Source organism: Chaetodon trifascialis, chromosome 4, assembly GCF_039877785.1.
Source record: "Chaetodon trifascialis isolate fChaTrf1 chromosome 4, fChaTrf1.hap1, whole genome shotgun sequence".
NCBI lineage: Eukaryota > Metazoa > Chordata > Actinopteri > Chaetodontiformes > Chaetodontidae > Chaetodon > Chaetodon trifascialis.
Genome location: NC_092059.1, coordinates 31,280,087 through 31,302,464, shown reverse-complemented (window position 1 = coordinate 31,302,464; position 22,378 = coordinate 31,280,087). Strand labels below are relative to the sequence as shown.

Genomic DNA, 22,378 nt, shown 5'->3' with positions numbered 1-22,378 from the left:
TTGTTCTTACATATAATATTACAATTAAGAGAAAATGTGCTTTTAAATCAGCGTCCACGCCGGTCTTAATCAGACTTCATTGTGCGGCGTTGCCCCTGGTGACGCGTCTCTATCCTTTTTACTCCCACCCATGCTACTCATTCTCGATCTATGATTGGTTGTTAACAGTTAGCCTGTGTCTTTCACTGGCTAAACTAATTGTCTGTTAGTTAGCTGGGTATATTAAGCTGATTGCCTTATCGGATCAGATTTGACCTGCAGTCCAACAGTATACGGTTAAGTACGCAGAGTTTATGCTATTTTAATTCAGCCACTATTGGTAGCTAACTAGTTAAGCTAACATTAACAGCAGCTTTGTTATTTCAACGGATCCTGTGTTTTCTGTAACGTTAAGGAACGAAAACAGACGATATCTGAAATGTCTTCAGACGAAGACAGGGCCAAGGAGATTTTGAAGGGCTTCAAACTGTATCCTTTTGCCGTGGAGCCGGGTATGTGATGTGCGAAGCTTTGACCCATGGTAATATGCTAACAGCTTGTACTCGCTATTACTAGACAGCGTCATCGAACATTAAAAAGATGGTAGTAACATCGTGACTGTAGTTGGGTTAGGGTTTGTGGTACAGTAAGGTTAGCAGCTGTTGCTAACCTGTCAGTTTCGTCTGCTAGCTGATGTTTTTCGATGTGACAGAAGGAAATGTTTCTTTTGTTACGAACTTAGCTAGGCCTGTCAGCCAAAATGAGTGGCCTAGCCCTGGCTAACCTGCCTGGCTGACTGTTCAGTGCGACTGGTGCGACAGCTGTAACGTTAAATACCCCATAACATTAGCTATAGCAGCGGTGTCATACGATGGAAGTAGCGTTAATGTTAAATTGGCGCAGGCTGTTGCAAATTGATATTTTTTTAAAGCTTTCATTTACAATTAGAAAGCTCTTAGCTGAAAGTTAAAAGCAGAAATGTTCCAAGTGTTATGTACCGTTAACTTGGCTAGTTTGCTTTAGGTCATGATGGCTACATATTGGGAGTTGTGAAATCCAGGTGCGTATTCTGAATGTGTTTTCCTGTCACTTGTGCTTTATAAATACTTACTACCAATTTCCATTCAGTTAAACTTACAATGTTGTGTTTGTATGGTATGCCTCCGTAAGTCGCCAGGAAGCACACTTGGTTTCTTGCTCTTTACGTTATTACTGATGCAGCAGTCATTTGTTATCATAGCACTTTAAACTGTTACTAGTGTGTTCATGGTCAGATAAACAAATATGACAAAACATGTACTCTGATGGTGTTCATTAAGGGCTTTCCAAACATCAGTTGCCAGCTCAATATACTACTCAGCTCTGACTTGCCAGCTGTATTTACACATATTTTTTATATTTAGATTTGTAGGTTGCAGGAAAAAACAAAAGTTTTGATTTTGTTACAATTAATTTCAATACCTACAGTTTTCACTACTTAAATGTTTACAACCTATGTGCTTTGGAGAAAATGACTAGAGAAAAAATGTCATGCAATTATATCCATTAGCCATCTACTTTTCCATTAAGCTGGGCACTGACTTTCCACTGCCACCTTGTCATTCCTGCTTATCAGTGTATTTGTTAAAAAGCAGGTCGTTAAGCTTGGTTGTCCTCTGCGTTGACAACCAAATGCCTAAGTTTTCATGACATTGGAATGCTCATATTCTCTATTTAAGTGATGAGGGCTCTGTTTACCAAAAGCATCGTTAGGTGAAGTTAATCATAGTCCCACTGTAAGGTGATAGTCTGGGTCCATCTTAGCCTTAAGACACTTTTGTGTCTGGTGGGTCTTCTTGACAGTGGCCCCTATACTGTTGTTGTCAGTAGACATCTTGCTGTTTAATGATGCAAAATGACTTGGTGTTCTGGGTAAAGCAGTTGTGTTTTTCACTGTAAACAGTGCAACTGTTCTACCTCCTCCAGTACATGCTTTTACTTATTATATATTATTTTGATGGGGCATATGGTTTACTGTTGTGATATATTTTAAAGGCCAGTACAATACAGTACAATGCATGGCATGCTGGCTCACACTACTGCTGCAATACTGCACAGACACTTACCTGCACATCTACTGTATGTTCTCACATACCCATTCATATTTATACTACTGTCTATATTGTACATATTAGATCTGTACTCTATACACTGTATTCACATCATACCTCCAGCTGTTTATTCAGTATATAACTTACTATTAGCTTTACTTTTACTTACACATACACTATATACATCTATATATATATAATACTTATACCTGCAATACCTACTCTAATTGCTGCTCATGTACAAACTGTTCATATTGTATATATACATATCATATCTATCCCTTATTGTTTATTTTTATATTACCTCATCACATACATACATACTGTGCACTTTACTGCTTTTTGCAGTTCTGGTTAGATACTAAACTGTATTTTGCTGTCTCAGTACTTACACTTGGTGCAATGACAATAAAGTTTAATCTAATTGAATCTAATTTAATAATAATATAGTAGTAGTAGTAGTAGTAGTAGTAGTAGTAGTGGTGAAACAAAAAATGAAAGTAAGTCAATTTAATCAAATTCAAGTCAAAATGGAAAAATGCATCATAAAATTTCAAAGAGGAAGGTGTAAGCTGAAGCCATTTATTGTGCAACTTATAACGCCATAGGGCCAGCCCTTCTAGACATCAGAACAGTATGGTAAGGTAGAGACTAGGCTTGCCTCACTGCACAATAATGCAAAGGTGTGCTATCCAAAAAAATGAACATCAGAATTTACAGCCAAGGTTTCTGAAAAAAATCCTACTCTATGTTTGTAACAGCAAACATTATCATTGTTCAAAATGGTACATTGTCAGAGTTTGCAGCAGAAACCCTGCCTATCAGTGAATCAATTGCCTGGAGGTCCCAGGTTCCACACCTTGGACAGTGGTTGTGACATACTGAATCCCAAATGATACTTTCCACATCTGATAGGCCGCATGGTTCTACAAGGATCTGCATGACCTATATTGTAACTGTATATGACCAGTTTACATCCATCTAGTTTGGCAAAATTTGTCATATTATCATGTCCCCTACTGCTACTGCAAGTCCCACATTTGCCAAGTGCCATCTACCAAGGAATATTGTGTTTTTAATTTTTATCTTATCTTTTATCTTTATTTTGTTACAAAACGCAAACTGTAACAGTGATTGTGTGTCTGTGTGTGGGTGGACAGTTATGGCAGGCTGATGCTTTCCATATTACTGCCTGGACTGTGTTCTTATGTGACCACATAGGACTCAATTAGCCCTACTAATACTTTCTAGAATAAGAAGCAGCACACTGCAACATGCTATACTTAATGCAATGGTGCTATTTGCTAATAATGTGCCTTATGCACTGTTAAATACTTTGTCAAAAGTATTTGTAAGATATACAAATGTAAGATATCATATGTAAGATGACCATTTGCCATTGTTTTTCATTCAAAATGACAATGAAAAGAAGGAATCCAAATACAGTAATCTAAACATAAGATGCTTGTCAGACATTTTACTCAACAAAGTTCTGCCAATAACGCTAGAACTTCTTGTTGAAAAAAGCTCTAAGGACATATGCATCACTAGGTATGTACTCTGGATTAGAGGTGGTTTTAAGTACACACAATATTTAATTTAATAATGCATTTGAAAAAATATACTTACAAATGTGTTCCGTTGTTCTTTTGGTTTATTAGTGACACTTGTGACAATAGTGACAATGACACTTCAAAGTGCCGAGTGTGGGATAGCGTTTCCTCAGTTTTCCTCAGTTTTCCTCAGTTTTCAGTTTTTCTTAATTTCCTCAGTGTTTTTAATTTTGTTTGTGTGTGTTTGTGTGTGTGTGTGTGTGTGCGTACGTATGTGTATCTCTTGTGTCTATTATTTGTTGTATTGCTTTTATGTAAAGCACTTTGGGCTGCTCTTTTGTATGAAAAGTGCTCTATAAATAAAGTTTGATTGATTGATTGATATTAGCTATAGGTCAAAGGCAAAATACAAATTTTAAATTGTATTGCTATTTTAATCGATAATCTGTGTAAGAAAAGACTCTGTATTGACCCTTACTTATCAGAAAAATGTGTTATTTAGCATGCAATCGGCTGGGGACCGGTCCAGGGTGTACCCCGCCTCTCGCCCGTTGACAGCTGGGATAGGCTCCAGCCCCCCCGCAACCCCACAAGGGATAAGCGGTATAGAAAATAGATGGATGGATGGTGTTATTTAGCTGCTTAATTAACCATTCACAGGGAAATAATGAATGGTATTTATTTATTATTCATTTATCAGTTGAAAACACCAAACATTTCATATAATTGTAAAATGAATACTCATCCCAAACAAACAGCACTGTGGTAATTTGGTATGAATTGAAAACGTACATATATCTGTTAAATAGGTGTGCTGGGGCTGTCAATATATTGTGTAGAGTTTATGGTTGGGAAGCTACTTGTTCTTTGAGCCATTAATGAATCTTTATGCAGACAAAACAGTGACAGCAACGTTTCACTGGGGGCTCATTAACTTGTGCGTGTGTGTGTGCGCGCACTGGTGTTCTGACAGATTTATGCGGGCACCCTGGTGGTTTACAAATACACAAATGGCAGCCATGCCTGAGGAGGCTATGGTATGATATTGTTGGAGCTTAAATCAACAAGACAAGATTTTTTTTGTTTAGTGTTTTGTTTTTTGTTTAAAGTTATTTGGGAAAGAATGTGTGAACATTTTATTTGGCTGATGTTTTTCCTTCCTAAAGCTGAACAACTTGCCTACTTCTTTTGCCTACTGCAGTTATGGATGTCCTGCTAAAATGATGCTTTATGTATTTACTTATTTTTTTTGCAGTGGCAGGTTAAACTGCCACTTGAATACCTAAACTGCCACTTAAACTTTAAATTAAACCAGTCTGTAACCTGTTAAAAGACCATCAATGAGACAGACATTTAGTGTGGCCTGGATTATTCTGGAAGGTGTGGAGGATGATTAGTTAGATGTAGGGGATTTAGTTAGACTTGAGAGGATTAGAGAAACCATTCAACTCAGCACACCAATTAGAAAGCCAGAGGAAGATTTGGGGTATGGTGGAGGTGGTGGAGCTCCACTGTCAGTGGGATCTGACCTGTAAGGGTGTTGTCTGAAGGCCAGTACAGCATAGACATGGATTAAAGCTCCCAATATGTGATGAGTGTTTAGTGATAATATATGACAATTTATCCATCCATCCATCCATTTTCTCCCGCTTATCTGGGGCTGGGTCGTGGGGGGGGGGGGGGGGGGGGCAGGCAGTCTGAGCAGGGACGCCCAGACTTCCCTCTCCCTGGACACTTCCCCCAGCTCTTCCGGGGGATCCTGAGGTTTCCAGGCCAGCCGAGTGACATAGTCACCCCAGCGTGTTATGACAATTTAGATTCCCCTAAATTTAATAAAAAAATAAATAAATAAATAAACATTGGCTTTTTTTTTTTCAGAAGCCCCTTAAAGCAACACTCACTCACTTTGAACTCCACAAATTAGTCGTCTATCATAAAGTAGAATTTCATATTTGAGTACATAAATGTGAAGACAGTTGGAACATTGATTTTTAAATCATCATAATGTCAACTGAATAATGAAACTGCTACAAAGTTGCCTATTATAAAGATGTATTATAATAGTATATTGAGGAAAATATAGAATATTTAAAATGCAATATTTAACCTTCCTTCTATTAATTTTTTCCCTTTTATAATAATAGCTAACCAAATATGTAATTTATTCTTTTGTCCACATCAGTTCACCCTGGCTGATTCACGAGCTGAGTAGTGATTATTGGTAATTATACCTGTCCCATACTTTGGGCTTTCATATAAACATTCTATCCATCCATCCATTTTCTATGCCGCTTATCCCTTTCGGGGTCACGGGGGGAGCCTATCCCAGCTGTCAACGGGTGAGAGGCGGGGTACACCCTGGACCGGTCGCCAGTCGATTGCAGGGCACAAACAAACAAGCATTCACACACACTCACACCTAGAGGCAATTTTAATTACCTAATGAGCATGTTTTTGGCCTGTGGGAGGAAGCCGGAGTGCTCGGAGAGAAGCCACGCATGCACGGGAAGAACATACAAACTTCACACAGAAAGGCCTGACCCGGGAATCGAACCGGCGACCTTCTTGCTGTGAGGCATGCGCACTACTTGCTGCGCCACCGTACAGCCATAAACATTCTAAGAAGAGGACATGTAATTAAATAAAATATAAAGTTTAAAACTACAAAAATATTTTACTTGTTTGAGATAAAAATGAAAACCCACATACAAGACGTTTTTAGAGACATTTATTGCAGTAGGAGCATATTTATCCCTGTCGACTTTGATGCAGATGAAAAAACAGAGTCTTGCAGTGAGTAAGACAAATTTCAGTTTGCTGTGTCTATTAGTAATCCCTATGCATCTTTATTTTAACAGTATGCAAACATGACAAGAGTCCTGGAGCTTTACAATCTGTGAGTTTTGAGGCAGTTGATGGTGGTTGTAAGGTGGGATGAAGGGCTTCACAGATGGTAGGGCTGAATGTGTGTGACACTAAGTAGTATCTGAATGTGACAGGATGCTAAGTGGACAGTCTTCTAGATCAAGGGCTGTAATATCCAAAGATAAAATTTACCTCTCAACATCAGTTGGTATCAGTGTACACTGCTGTTTGCCACAAAGTCAAACATTTTCTCAATGCTACTCATGTTTTAATGAATTTATGTTGTTTCTTGGGGGTTCATCCCACAAACAGTTCCTCTGTAAAACTGTACTGGTTTAAACACACATGGTAAAAAAAAGGCATAGCCTGATCATTACTACAGTACTACATATCCCTAGCCATTGGCCCAAAACCAATATTGAATTTCAAAACTGGCCAAAACCTCAACGCAAAGTTTAGTTAGCAGAAGCTGTAGTGACAACCATATTAACACACAAGATTAAAAAATGAAAATGAATCAGTTTGACATGACACAGGATACAGTCCTTTACATGACTATTTTCCACTGCTAGAGCAGCGATCTCTCCTTGGCATTACACACCTTTGGGCTAAATCGGTTTAAGTGGTCAGTTTAAGGTGTCATCGTCTCTGTTTTGTGCCTGAACAGAGTCGTTCCTGAAATTCTGTATATTTTGTTCAAAAATTTCCTTTCCTGTTTTCCATAGTTAGAATGGTGTGTGCATGTAAATAAATCAGAAGTAGTAATTTTATGCATGCTGATGCACTGGTGCCCTTACAGACTTTTAGTAAACATGGCCCCATGTGTGTTGTTAAAGTGACAATGAAGCTACAGCATGAGAAGCTGTAATGAACAGTGACTAGGTCCTCACAGGCTCTGTGATTGGCAGTTGTATTGTTGTTATAGTGAGTGTGGAGGTCAGGAGCAGCTGACCAACTGACAGACTGAAGGGACAGTTAGCAGCCAGCATCAACTACTACTCTGTCTTTTTAGTTGGTTTTTAGTCCTTCTAAACATAGCTCTGTCTCATGGACAACTGTCAGTGAGGTGTCTGAAATTGTGTATAGATTTGATTACAAGATACATGTACATTCAACAAAAAATGTGACAATTTAAAGAACTTGTCATTACTCATCAAGTACTTTAATTAAGAGCTGCAGTAAAAAAAATCTTCAAAATGTTATATTGCATATATGTGAGCAGCTAAGATGTACCATTGTCATAGGTGGTAGTCGTAGTAGCTAAAATGTCATTATTGACTGAATTTCTGTTTTAACCCAGCTCCCTGTTACCTCTAACTATTTTGTTAGGAACTGGTGGAGATGGAGGTAGTAGATGACCTTCAATACAGGGAAATAACTGGACAGAAAGGTTACACTTGTTTTCCTTATTAGCTTATAAACTATCTGTGCTAATTTGTTAAAATTTGCCAAAAAAATATCAAAAGTATGAATTGATTGGCCACCTCCTAATTGGTATAGGAATATGGTAATATCATAGTATGTTGTCATGTGATAGCTACTTTTTAACTGTATTTGACATGTAAATGATGGAAAATGTGAGACTCATTTTGGAAGTTTGTTTCTGTTCTGTCTTAGCTGGTTGTAAACTGTGTTCAAAGTGAAAATGTTTCATAATGTAATGGATTTTCACATTTTGCTGCACAGATATCAATGTATTTTTGATGACTGTCCTGCAAAATATCCAGTATTACAGAATCACTTGTTGTGAATGTGTAGTGATGCCATTGACGCCATCATGGGCAGCCATTGTATTGTAATAGTACTGGTTAACCTTTGATTGGCAGCCGTAATCTCTATCCTTTCCCTGTTAACCTGAACAGAGGTTCTTACTCTGCTTACGTCTTCCACCTGAATGACTGTGAGCTGACTAATACTACACCACAGCCTCACCCCTGATCCTTAGTCATCTGTTTTAAGTATTTGTTTATCCAGACAATGTCTAGTCAATGCATTCCTCAGATCTTGAAATGTACAGTAAGGAGTTGTTCAGAATGGTTTTTCAGTACATATCCTATCGAGGCTAGAAGCAGTTTATAGGAGAAATTAGCAATAAGCAGCTGTCCAGATTGGATATTATGAAATTTGTTCATTTAATGTTAACCCTTAAAATATCAGGTGATGGATATTGCAAGTTGATAGCACACATGTGGTAGCACACAGATGTTGTTAAAAGATTGTTATGACTATGTTAAAGTCTGATCATTTTGCTGTTCCCTCTAATGTTCCATGGATATTTCAGTTCAGTTCTTTCTGTATATTCTTTAGTTTTGCTGTTGTCACTTAACCTTTTCCTGGCAGAAACTGGATGAATCTTCGAGATGCAGAGACGGGCAAAGTGCTGTGGCAGGGAACGGATGATCTCTCTGTACCAGGAGTAGAACATGAAGGTACACAGAACTTAAAGTTAGAGATGCAATATATGTATTGTAGCAGAAAAAGGTAAACGATTTGTAAAATATTATTTTCGCTATTTTGGTGATGACTTTCAACAGTTCAGGTAATATGTGTTCATCAGCTACATTGCTGAGATCTGAGGATGTGAGCGAAGACACATCTTTAGAGTGAGGTACAGGGGACATTCATACATGACCAGTGTTGGGATCTGGTCAGAGCAGATATTAAGGATAGTTACTTGATACCAATAGCTACACTAACATAAAAAAAAAATACTGATATGAATTAATAATAATGGGAGACCACCTTGAGATTGGGGACCAGACACCAACTGTGGATACAGTCTCAAAAAAGGGGCTGTTCACTTAAAATGCCAGTGTTTAAAATATAATTTTACATTTGTCGGATAAACCTCACAAGCATCTGCCACCACAGTACATATGCACAAATAATTACAGACAATTGCTTTTTAAATGTACAATAGCATGTATTTAACTTCAGCAACACTGATCAACAATCAGTAGTCCTTCAATCAGTAAACATTTGTTGTCCAACTGATCAAACTTTCATTCTTAATGAACGGGGGAGCGTTGGAGATAATTACTTTAGCAGCCGGGTTAGCGAGAGGGAGAACAGGAGTGAAGGTGTCCTGGATCACTACACCTTTCTCTACGACTTCGCTAACCTTGGCTGTAGCATCAAGGAACAAAACAATAGCTCCGTTCATCCTCGAGGCCGACTTCACGGACTCACAGCCCACCACCTCACCCACGGCCAGCCCGGCCTCCTCCACACTGCACGGCACTGAGGGCACCAGCTTCACGGCATGACGGCAAGTCAGATGCTCGAAGTCAGCCACTGCAGCCCCAGACACCGGCATAGTGCTGAGTCAGCACACACACACACACACGCCACACACACACAAGCAAACTCTCTCACACATGCACACACACACACTAAACCTCACTAGGACAACAATCAACCCAAGACAAACAAAAACACATAGAAAGAAATAAAGTGTAAGCTAGAGGAAGTTTCTCACAAAACCTCACACACGCTTCAAAACCGCTCTCAGCTCCACACACACTCCGCCATCTTAGAGAGAGAGAGAGAGAGAGAGAGAGGGCAGATGTGATTGCATCATTGGCTATGTCACACCAGGTTCAACACTGCAAAGCTTGACAAAGAGGTGGGGGAAGCACAATGGAAGAAGATAGTAGCAAGCAAGGCTGAGTTATGCTAACACTGTCTCTATGAGTGAACGCCTGTAAAGGCACATGGATGTGTGCATGTGTGGGTTAGTAAAAGAGAGAGAGAGAAAGGCACTCAAAGCAAAGCCGAGGGGATCCTAATTGCTGCTACCACACAGTAGACACAGTAACAGTAACCGTCTCTTTATCAGAAACCCATCCTACAAACTCAGCTCTGAGTTCGTCTTTTAGCTGATAACGTGCAGCTTACTGCAGTGGCAGAAACCTAACCCAAAGTATAGCAAGAGTTGTCCTGAGATCTGTATCTGGCTCAGAGTTTACATGTGGGCCTTTGATCAGGCTCTTTGTTGTTTCAGATACAAGTGAGATATAAAAGATAAAAATCTAAAACAAAAATTTAATGTAAAATATACAGTTATACTTTGAAGACAAATTTTACAATAAAATTTTATATGCACTCAAGCACAAATATACCAGGCAATACAAAGGATTCAGAGGGTACAAAATGCCAGACAAGGATGAGGATATGCAGAGGTCATGCACAGAGTTTTACAATACATTTAAGACTTGGAGTACATGCACATATTTTTTGGGTCCAAATCAATGGGTTGTACAATCGAGTTAAACTGGATATGTCTGGTTGCTTTTTTTTGTGTTGACCGAATCATAAACTAAAATGAGGTTTCTTTGCCCTGAATTTTTATGACATATGTGCCAATATTGGGATTTGGAAATAAGGGAAAATTTCTGGCACCCTATCCTGGGCCATCTCATCACCCTTACCAAATACTCCTTCCATTTAGACAAGGGGACACAGTGAATCACCACAATAAAATCACCACTAGGCAAGCACTTGGTTTAAAATATCAGAGCAACAAGGATTGACTTAACTAGTTAACAAAATTATGCTCATGGGAGAAGTTAGGCTTTCCAACATATGGTTAATGTGAAATAATCTATTTTAAGCCAAACCATGATATTTTCCTCAACCTAACTAACTAGTTTTGTTGCCTAAACCTAACCAAACTGTGACAGAAAATTGAAAATAAAAACAGAAACTGAAAATGAACTAAGTCACTTATTATGTCCTGAGAAAGCAGGCTCTGATGTCATCATTTTATTTCATTATTATAAATTAACTGTAAAGTTTTGAACTAGTTGGACCCAAATGCGGCATGCAGACTCAGGAAGTAGTTTTAAAAGGTTTAATGCTGTTCTTATTGAGAGCTTGAATAAGAGACAAGACAAGATGGCTGGCTGAGCAGAGTGCAGTCCTTGGAGTGAGGATGAGGATCCAGTGGCTGGTTGGCAGGGAGAGGGTCAATTCGAATAGTGAGAGAAGAGAAGATTGAAATGAGCAGGCTGGCAGATGAAGGAGAACTGGAGCACAGGGAAACACAGAGTTAGCACAGTGGAATAATCACAAAAAAAATTATCACTAGAGTTGAAGCATAGTAACCACTGTGAGTGACAGAGTAATTTGCTGAAGACTAGAGAGAAAGTTGGTACTGAAATATTGCTTACAGCTGATGACATGATTTCTTGCAGCTGTGCCATGAACGGGGACCCATGAAAGTGTGACCCCGACCATGGGCATAAACAAACACAGAGAAACATATGGAGAAGACACAGGAGACAAGAGGGCAGGGGAAAAGACAGAGGAGCACAGGGAAAATATACGGGTGGTCACATGGGCTAAGACATTAATAAAATGTACAGTACAATACAGTGGTCAGATAATAATTGGGGGTATTCTCTAATGGTTAAAAATACTGCATGAGTTGTTAAGATATAATGTTTATCTGGTGTTTTTTTTAAATAATGCAAATAATAATAATAATAATAATATCTCATGACAGAATGTCTCAAAACAAGTGTCAAGGTTTAAGTAGGTCACTGGCCTCTTTCAGTAGGTGGCAATCAGCCAGTGTCACACATTTCCTCAGTTCACTGGAAGCCTACAAAGCTTAATAGGGAAAATGTTACCCAGAACAAAGTTGTTGTCCATAACTCTGGCACCGAACATCTATGACAAACTTTCAAAACTATCTTGGTCTCATCATCAGCATGATTAATTAAAGTTTCTCACTCTCTTTTCAGCTCGCGTCCCGAAGAAGATTCTGAAATGTAAAGCAGTGTCCAGAGAACTGAACTTTTCCTCCTCAGAAAAACTGGAGAAGTTCAGGCTGGAGCAGAAAGTTTTCTTCAAAGGACAGTGTCTAGAAGGTAATCAATGATTATTTTCATTGTCAATTAATCTTTTTATTTTATTATTATTTTCTTCATTAATCGATTAGTTGTTTGGTCTATAAATTGGCGAAAAATATCAGTCAGTGTTTTCCAAAGCCCAATATTTTGTCCTCAAATGTCTCATTTTGTCCAAACTCAGTTTACTGTCACAAAGGAGAAAGTAAGAAACTAGAAAATATTCATGTTTAGAAGCTGGAATCAACAAATTTAGATGTTTAAAAAATTACTCTGACTTATAGTATTTTTTAAAGTAGTCTATAGTATAGTATAGTATTTCCTGCTAATGGTTTCACACTATTCAGCTGATCAAGCATTGGCAGTCAGCTTTGCAAATGATTTATGAGGAAATGCATTCAACTCACTTGTTAGACCTCAAGGATACACACAGCATGTTCTGGTGATAAATACTGAATGTAAACGTTAGGGTTAGGGTTAGTCAGTGTTGTGGCACCTGATAAGCCTTAAAACTCAATGATTACTCAATCAGATCTTCCTCGATTGTATTTCATCTTCTCAGCAGTACCAATAGCAACACAGTGCAGACCCTTGTAGGGTGGTCCACATCCTGACATTATTTAAATGTGGGATTGAGAGAGACAGAGAGAGAGAGCGAGAATATAGTTATACATGATGTTATGTAGCTAAAACAAAAATGTGTATACAATAAGAATAGGACTATGATCATTGATAGTAACATTTGCAGTGGCCATTAAGCAGGACCACAGCAGTAGGTCTTGGTCCAGACAAGAAAGCACAAAGACTCCAGGGAAGAAGCCCATCTCATAAATGTAGAAAGGTTGTCTGCCCCCCGAGACCGAGACTAGAAGATGGTTCCACAAGAGAGGAGCTTAATAACTGAAGGCTCTGGCTCCCATTCTGCTTTTGGAGACTTTAGGAACCACAAGTCTGCATTTTTGGAACACAGTGTTCTAGTGGAGTAATAGGGTGCTATGAGGTGTTTAAGATATCATGGTGCCTGACCAATTACGGCTTTGTCGGTCAGCAGAGGGATTTTAAATTCTATTCTAGATTTTACAGGGAGCAAGTGGGATCAGCTGAAGAATCTGAAGCAAATTATTGGGGAAGCCTGATAATAAGGAATAGTAAATGAGTGGACAGTTTTTTCTCCATTGATTTGAGACAGGATGTGACTGATTTTTGCAGTGTTACATAGGTGAAAAAAGGCAGTCTTGAAATGTGTTTTCTGTGGGAGTGAAAGGACATATCCTGATCAAGATAACTCCAAGATTCCTTATGGTGGTGGTGGAGGCCAGGGCAATACCGTCCAGAGTAGGCTACCATTAGATAGTGAATTACTAAGGTGTTTAGGGCAACGAACTATAACTTGACTTTTGTTGTAATTTATTAGCAGAAAGTTGCAGGTTGCCCAGGTCTTTTTGTCCTTAAGACCTGCTTGAAGTTTTGTTAATTGATTGATTGGTTTCATTTGGCTTCAATGATACATATAACTGTGCATCAATTAGGGCTGGGCGATATGACTGAAAACTGTATCACGATATAAGTGTTTTATATCGGTCGATATCGATTATTGTTGATATTTTTTATTACCTATTTGAAATAAGAGCCTAAAGACCAGGAGAAAAATACATTCAATTTAAACATTTTTATTTTAAATTTAACCTTCCTCTGATTATAATCCCCTGAGCTATGAAGGCAGAAAGGAAAGGAAATGTCAACACAACCATGGAAAACACTCAAATAATAAATGTAAATAAAAGTGTAGAAATGTAAACAGAGAGAAACCTGAAAACTTTTTTCTGCAGGATTAGTGCCAGGAAGTTCACACGCTGATTCACCTTCTGGTGAATAAAATGTTTTCAAGTGTTTTGTAAACGTAGCAGAAACTGAGGTAGACTTGACATCTGTAACATACAAAAAAACATGATAGACAGTACAGTAAGATTGATTGAACTATAAAACCAGCCTAGACATATGAATAACTTAAGTCACTCTTCTTACTCTAAACATACATGAACTATTCAATTATATTTTTATTGCAAGTGTGTTTTAAAAAAAAAAAAGCACGTGTAAGAGATTTTTATAACCTGGCTTCTCCACAGTGCTCAGCGGAAGCATGTCTTTAGCTATATGATATGCCACTGTCTCTGTTATGTCTTTGTGCCATTTAGATGATTTGTCATCAGGCACTGAAGCAGAGTACCTCTGCATGGTGGTCTGCTGCTTGTGCGGTGGTGCTACGGTTGCAGATGTTTTGGATGTTGGCGAATACGGCTGTGCTCCAAAGTGTGAGCGCGGCTAAGGTGCTTAAACAATTTGTAGTATTACCGGCCTTGCCATTTTTTTTCTTTACCTTTTTTTTCCTTTTTGTCATTTCTGATCTCATTGTTTTTTTTTCAATTTCCCTCACTAGCCTTCCTTAAAGGATCTATTCTTGCTGTACAAAAGGGTCCTTAAGGTCCATTTCTCCTTTCGAAATGTAAGGTTTGTTATTTGGAAATATCATAATTTCCTTTGTAGGATTACACATAGGACAGCACGGTGGCGCAGCAGGTACTGTGCGTGCCTTACAGCAAGAAGGTTGCCGGTTCGATTTCCGGGTTGGGCCTTTCTGTGTGAAGTTTGCATATTCTTCCCATGCATGCGTGGGTTCTCTCCGGGCACTCCGGCTTCCTCCCACAGGCCAAAAACATGCTCATTAGGTTAATTGGTGACTGTAAAATTGCCCCTAGGTGTGAGTGTGTGTGTGAATGCTTGTTTGTTTGTGCCCTGCGATCGACTGGCGACTGGTCCAGGGTGTACCCCGCCTCTCGCCCGTTGACGGCTGGGATAGGCTCCAGCACCCCCCGCAACCCAGAAAGGGATACGCGGTATAGAAAATGGATGGATGGATGGATTACACATAGAAAAACACTAAAGACCTGGGGCCTCATGTACAAAGGGTTCGTACGCACAAAAAAGTAGCGTACACCACGTATCAAGAGTGAAATGACCGTGGAAATGTGCGGTGCCTCACACCAACTTCATAGCTGGCGTACGCACGTTTCTACAGCTGTTGATCCTTTGGTGACATTAGAGGTGATGCTGGGATGTGCACATCAGAGACACATGAACAATTCACACTGATGAACAATTAACACACCCATGTGTCTGCAATTACATGAGTGGATATAAAAACATGCGCAAAGTGGTGCAAAAAATACCATTTAAAAACAATGGCTGCTTTAGCAGTATTAGAAGATATTGCAAATGGTGCAATACGAAGAGAGCGTGTGGTCAGAGACAGAGAGGATTTACTGGCACATGATGGCAACAGGCTCATCAGCCACTTTAGGTTCCCGAGGGCAATCCTCCTGGAACTGTGCGCAGAGCTGCGGCCGGCCTTGGAGCGCAACACAGCGAGGAGCCATGCGCTGCCTGTGCCCATACAGGTGCTGACCACACTGGGGTTCCTAGCAACCGGGGCATTCCAGAGGGAGCTGGCAGACTGATCGGGACTGTGCCAGTCGACCCTGAGCCGAGCCATGCCAGCCGTGTGGGACGGAATTATCCGCATATATACCATGGTCTGGGTGAATACTCGATTCTGATTGGCTGCAGGGTGTCCATTATAAAGTGTTGTAGGACACCTAGAAAAAAGTTCTGGTCAAATAGCCTGATTGTTCCTAATTATTGCTCTCGCTCAAACACTAGTTGATAACCGTGGCAACAGATTTAGGATAGACTTGATATACATTTAATGATCAGAGTGAATGGTGGATAATATTTCTTGTAATAAAAACGATTTAGGAAACTATCTGTGGACTTTGATTCTTTGAAACAAAATTTCGCATCATCCTCTGGACACACACAAGCGGTAAGAGATGCACTTGCCCTCTGAAATGATACTTTGTATCACGTAACATAACGTTAAGCAATCATCTCACTTCCCTCCACTGATTAGGCCTAAGCTGTTATTGCTGCGGCTGACCGAGCTGTAGGTTCTTGGCCAGAGCCGGTTACCTTGGCAGCGCGTCACAACGAGAGATATTAAATAGTCCACTCAGCCGCTTCTTGTGGAAAAACTTACGATTTTACGGTAAAAAACAACATTAACGTATTAAGAATTGATTTAATATTTATTTCTTTCGATAATGGACACTTCATCGGGCATTATCCTTTATCACTTACATCAGCCAGGTATATCAAATTCCCATACAATGCAGCTGAACAGGTCAACATTGAAGTGCAATTTGCAGCGAGAGCTGGTTTTCCAAATGTAATCGGAGCTATTGACTGCACACACATTGCTATAAAACTGCCATCACATTATGAATTTGTATATGTCAACAGGAAACATTTTCATTCGATCAATGTACAGATCATATGTAATGCGCAAATGCAATTAACCAACATCGTAGCGAGGTGGCCTGGTTTAACACACGATTCACACGTTCTGAGTAACAGCATGGTTGGAAACAGACTACAAGCTGGCTCTGTGCACGATGGGTGGCTTCTTGGTGAGTAAATTTATTTGTGTAATTGTCCTAATATTAATCCCCGTGATGTGCATTCAGCATGTGTGCCCCCAAATTCTATCCCATCTTCACAGCATCATTACTAGTCAGTGGTTAAAGTTAGTGACTTGCTGTTTCTTGCTGGTTAAACAGCTTAATATCTTTCTAACTCATTAAAATGTTATTTTGCGTATTTAAATAGGGGTGTGGACAGGGAGGGGTCGGGTACTCCAACATGTGCGCTCAATTCCACGATTTGGATGTACAAAGGAAATGTGCTTGGATTCGTGCATGCGCACAGATTCATACATCGGGATATTTTTGTGCGTACGGCGTTTTCTGGATTTGAGCGTACGCCATGTCTCAGGAAGGAAGTAGGAAAATCCACGAAATCCACGCAAGTCTTTGTACATGAGGCCCCTGGCCTACCAGCGTCTTTACCATTTTAGACGGCTGAGGGACTTCAAGCTCCCCCTCAGGGTGCTCAGGAACTTCTACACCCACACCATGGACAGCATCCTGAGTGGGAGCATCACCACCTGGATGGGGAACACCACCAAGCGAGACCAAGTGGCTCTGAGAAGGGTGGTATGCTCAGCTGAGCACATCAAAACCACCCTTCCCAATCTGCAGGACATCTGAGAGCCAGGAGAGCCAGGAGGATTGGCCATGACCCCAGCCCTGCGGCCATCAGGGAAATACAGCACAGTTTCTTTCCCCAGGCCCTTAGGCTGCTGAACGAGGACTGAGCCCCCCCCCCCCCCCCCCCCCCCCCCCCCCATGTCATGTCTGTCATGTCATGTGTGGGTACTACTAGGGATTGTGGAAAGGTACTTAAGCATTTCACTACTGGCTATACCGGTATAACTGAGTATGTGACAAATAGACTTGAAACTTTAAAAGAAACATGACACACCCCCTCACCAATACTGACTTCACCTTCACTAGCAAGGGTTTACTGTATGTATTGGGAGAAGGTGTCATGATCTGAAGATCTGAAGATCATAAGTCTGTAACATTTCAAGCCTGACAGACAAATATTAAAAGTTGTATCACCTTCTATAATCGATGAGGCAGTGTTTATCAGAAAACAGTAACTTTTTGGTATGTTAAGTTTTGTAACTGTAACATGAACAAAAATTGTAGGAATTTTGGTATTTTGGGTTTTTTGATAAATAAAGAAGCAAGCTATCTGCATCCTAAATAAAGCCTGTGTGAAATGATGTTAGGAATAACCTCTTCAAGATGAGTGACTAATACCTTGGCCAACACTTTGATGTCAACATAAAGCAGACAAAAGTTGTGTTTCTACAGAGCAGTTTGTGCTGAGATGTGGCTTGTTCTGTTCACATCTTCAGCACTTAATTCCTTCAAATGTGTCATAAGATACAGCAGTTGCTTTATAATATCTTCAAATCTTCATCATTTTGCCCCACCTTAATGTTAGTGTTTTTAAGAACATCTGCTTCCTGAGCCACCAACAGACAACTCAGTTAGCTGTGATCTTTTCTAAGTTGTTGCAGGGTTGTCACTTCTCTGTTACTCTGTTACTGTATGATTTGAGCGTTGTCCCTGGTGCCCTGCTGTACAGAGGTGAGCTTACAGATAGCCCCAGGGGACAACACACACAACACAACATGTTTACAGTATGTTGCTGGTTTCCACCAGAGAGGGAAATGTCTCTGAAACACTATTTGGACCATTAAGGTACACAACCAGACTGTTTAAACCCAGGAATGGATTGAATGAACGGAATATCCTAGTAATAATATTATATGTTTTTAGAGCAGCACTGAGCTCTTTGTCTGTGTGTGTCTCTCTGTCCAGAATGGTTCTTTGAGTTTGGTTTTGTTATCCCCAACTCCACCAACACATGGCAGTCTCTGATAGAAGCAGCTCCAGAATCCCAGATGATGCCAGCCAATGTTTTAACGTAAGTCTTCAGATTATTTACATTTCTGCTGTATGTTTCTGTACTGCTGCCATATGCAGAATGTCTTATTCCTCATCTCTGCTATTTGATGCTTTACAGCTGCGATTCACTTTGAATCAAACCTTGAGCTACATCTAACCAGCATACAGTGGTACAAAAACAAGTGTATATGTTCGATACAGGTTATTTATAACATATGTACATGTTAAAAATAACCTGTTGAATGTAAACTTAAAGGTCTAGTGTTTTGGATTTAGTGGCATCTACTCGTCAGGTTGCAGATTTCAACCAACTGACCAGTCCTTGCCTCACCCTCCCATTTGGTGGCTGTGGCACTCTATAAAGCCAGTGTTTGGTCTTGGCTACTGTTGAAACAAAGTGGTGCAATATGGTGGACTCTGTGGAAGAGGACCCACTCCCGCTGTAGATAAAAAGAACTCATGCTAAGGTAATGAAATATTATGATATAGTATTATATTACACACTGGACCTTTAATGTACCAATTTTATGATTATGATTTATGATTATGATTTTTTTTTTTTTTTGAAAATTTTGGCCAAATTTGTACAATCTTCAAAATAATCAGAGAATGTTTAAAGGATAACATGTGTATGACATGTGTCTTCATTTCATAGTCTTATTCATCATTTATATCAGTAATACATTATATTCAATTTAATAAGTGAGATCTGGAAACACGGTGACATCACTGTAATAAAGTCAGACTGCTCAAGAAACACAAGCAGTCAGACGATCAGACAGGCTTGAAACACACCACACCACAACACAACAGGATAAACAAACTCTTTTGGAAGACCAAACAAAAGTGAACAGTGAAACAGTGACCCAATCTGTCTGCAGTAAACATCAGTTTACAGACCCAATTCCTGATTCAACTTTGACCTGTATATGATGTAGTCGTCTGCACCCATTTTTTTTAACCTCGAAATAATAACATGTTTGTTTCCAACCTGTTGGATTATCGGACTGGTTTCTTGATCCATCAGATTTCATTTAAGTGCTATGACTATTTTCTCAGATCTCTGAAGAGCTCTTATTTTACTCAATGAGTACAGTGTTACAATCACTATCACAGGAATGAAAACTACATGATTACAAATACAAGTTGTAATCAACTGAAAATTTCCTTCAACTTTGTGTTGTTTCTTGCAATCACAACAGTAGAAATGAATGGATTCATGGTAATGTTATGTAGTGTACATGTTTTTGTGACAGTCATGGTACAAATGACAGATTTGTAACCTCAGTCAATGATGACATGTGTCTTTGTATTCCAGTGGTAATGTGATCATAGAGACCAAGTTCTACGATGATGACCTCCATGTCAGTACCTCCAGAGTACGACTTTTCTACGTCTGACCTCTGACCTCTTAATCTACCTTCCAATATGCTGGCGTCCTGCCAAGGTCTATAAATTACCAAGGTTAGCTACAATTTGCAGCAGTAAAAAAACTCATTGCTGACTTGGGATTAGCACGTTTGGGTGAAACCCAGCTGTGGTCCCTTAGTCAATGAAGTGAGTTTTGTGTTTGGTTGTTCTCTTGTGTTGTGTTGACCTGAAAACTTCTTCTAGACCTTGGGAGGAGAGGGAAGAAGAGGAGAGAGCACTCTGTTTCTTCTGTTCCAAGATCATCTCTCTCTGCATTTTCCCTTCTAGACTGTTCCATTGTAAATACATTATCACTGATCTCAAGTCAGTCAGGGAGCCACTCTGAAATGACATGATTCATGCTTTTTTAAAATTCTGCCCTCTCATGCCAAGGTTGCATTTACTCAGGAACAGAACACCAGACTTTTAACCTATCTGATCCTTTCTGTTTTAACATAGAAACACTGTTCTCCATGTGTTGTCCATTTAAAATGCACACCAGTGTCAAGGGAAGATGCAGCTTGTTGTCTCTCCTGGGCCATCTTCAAAAGGTCTTCATCATAAAATACTAGATAAAATGTCTTTTAGCTGTGTCCCATCCCAGAGGCCATCTCCTGTGAAGTTTATATTTCCTAACAGATTTTGTCATCATGGGTAAATAAAGATGTTCTTTTCCAAAGGCTCCGTGAAATGTAGCCTCCTTTTGTATACATCTGAAGAACACAACAGGGGTATTGTTTGTAGTCCGTACTATCCCAAAATCATTTGCACAGGTTAGTTTTTGTCTATTTGTAGTCAGAAGATTACTCTATCAGAGAAATTGAAGTTGCACAGATATATTTTAACATATTTACTTATATAGCCAATAACTCAACACTGAAATTTCCACTTTTATGAGTTGACGAGAACTGCCTGAATGCAGGCACTATTAATGGTGGTCTCTGTGAGGCCAAGTATTGGAAATGCTGATGTAGCTTTAATCCTCAGAAGGACACACCTTTGCAGGCAGCCTCTGAAGTGGGACACAGAAAACAGAGAACGTCTAGTTTGTAGAAACTGATTATGTGAACTAGTATAGAACATTGGTTTTCAGTGAAGTGTGATGAAGGACCAAGTGCTTGTTTTTATTCTAGTCCAACACAAGTGACGCTGGTTTAATTGGATTGCCTCTGTATATTGTCTGTATTGTTTTGGAATGAAAACCTGCACACACACTTTTAACAGCAAACAGGAGGGTGTTTGTAACATTCACTAATGTGTTTGTACTTGATTTTCAGAGCTATACTTAGATTCAATATATTCAATTTTCAAGTAAATTATCAACAGGTGTAGACCGAGACATGCATCATTTTTTCTCAGTAGTTCACCTGTTAACAATTTTAACCCAACAAGACCCAGATGTTACCAGCTGCTCAAGGTCTTTAATGCAGCTCTGCTCTGTATTTTCTGGCTAGAATTAAACTTTGACTTCCCAGTTCACTGTGTTCATGTCATTGTTTGTTTTTTCTTAGCTGTTACCTAAGATGTGTAAAATAGATTTGTGTTTTAATATGACGGGAATTGTGGATTAAAGTCATGTTGTAATAACATGATGTGTGTGTGGTCTTTATTGTGTCTCTTTCAAGTAAGGTTACGTGCACTTGTGTGGGTTGATCACGTTTGACCCCTCAGAACACTGTAAAGTAGTGACAAAAATGCATTGTCATCTAGAAAAACATATTGTGAAAACCTGACTTTTTGTAGACACAAAGGGGCTGTTGTACTGTCACACAACAAGAGTCCAGCTAAACCAGCCTAAAAAGCCATCTTTGGGAATTAAGATGCAGTGGCACTGTGGTTGTACTGTCAAAATGGGCTGAGGTTCAGCTGAATCTTGAAGGCTTATTTGCACTGATATTAACTGGTACAAGTAGGTAACTACCCCTGTGGTTTAGCCTGGAGTGATTATTCAGTCACGTTTTCTTTGTATTTTTTGAGTTACACATTTGTCATGGTTGCATGACGACATCTTTGAGTCTGGTTCCTGTCACCTTGCTTGTCACTCCGCTTTGACATTTATAGGCTAGTAGTTTTCTATTTTAGTTATTAGTAGTCTATACATTTAATCAGTGTGGGAAAAAATAGAAAATGTAGCTTCAGTAATTCCATTTTCTGTTGCTTTTGCCCTATACTGCTCTGCATTTCAGAGATATTGA

The 22,378-nt window shown here is 39.4% G+C and overlaps 1 protein-coding gene across 1 annotated transcript; it reads left to right on the top strand.

The window, feature by feature from the left end:
* Nucleotides 1-220: 220 nt before the first annotated feature.
* pde6d (phosphodiesterase 6D, cGMP-specific, rod, delta) lies at nucleotides 221-21,775 on the top strand. The gene is made up of 5 exons (XM_070961200.1): nucleotides 221-468; nucleotides 8,828-8,916; nucleotides 12,235-12,360; nucleotides 18,687-18,792; nucleotides 20,092-21,775. Exons 1-5 carry the CDS (start codon nucleotides 419-421, stop codon nucleotides 20,171-20,173), a joined length of 453 nt encoding a protein of 150 aa, XP_070817301.1. The 5' UTR covers nucleotides 221-418; the 3' UTR covers nucleotides 20,174-21,775.
* Nucleotides 21,776-22,378: the final 603 nt, after the last annotated feature.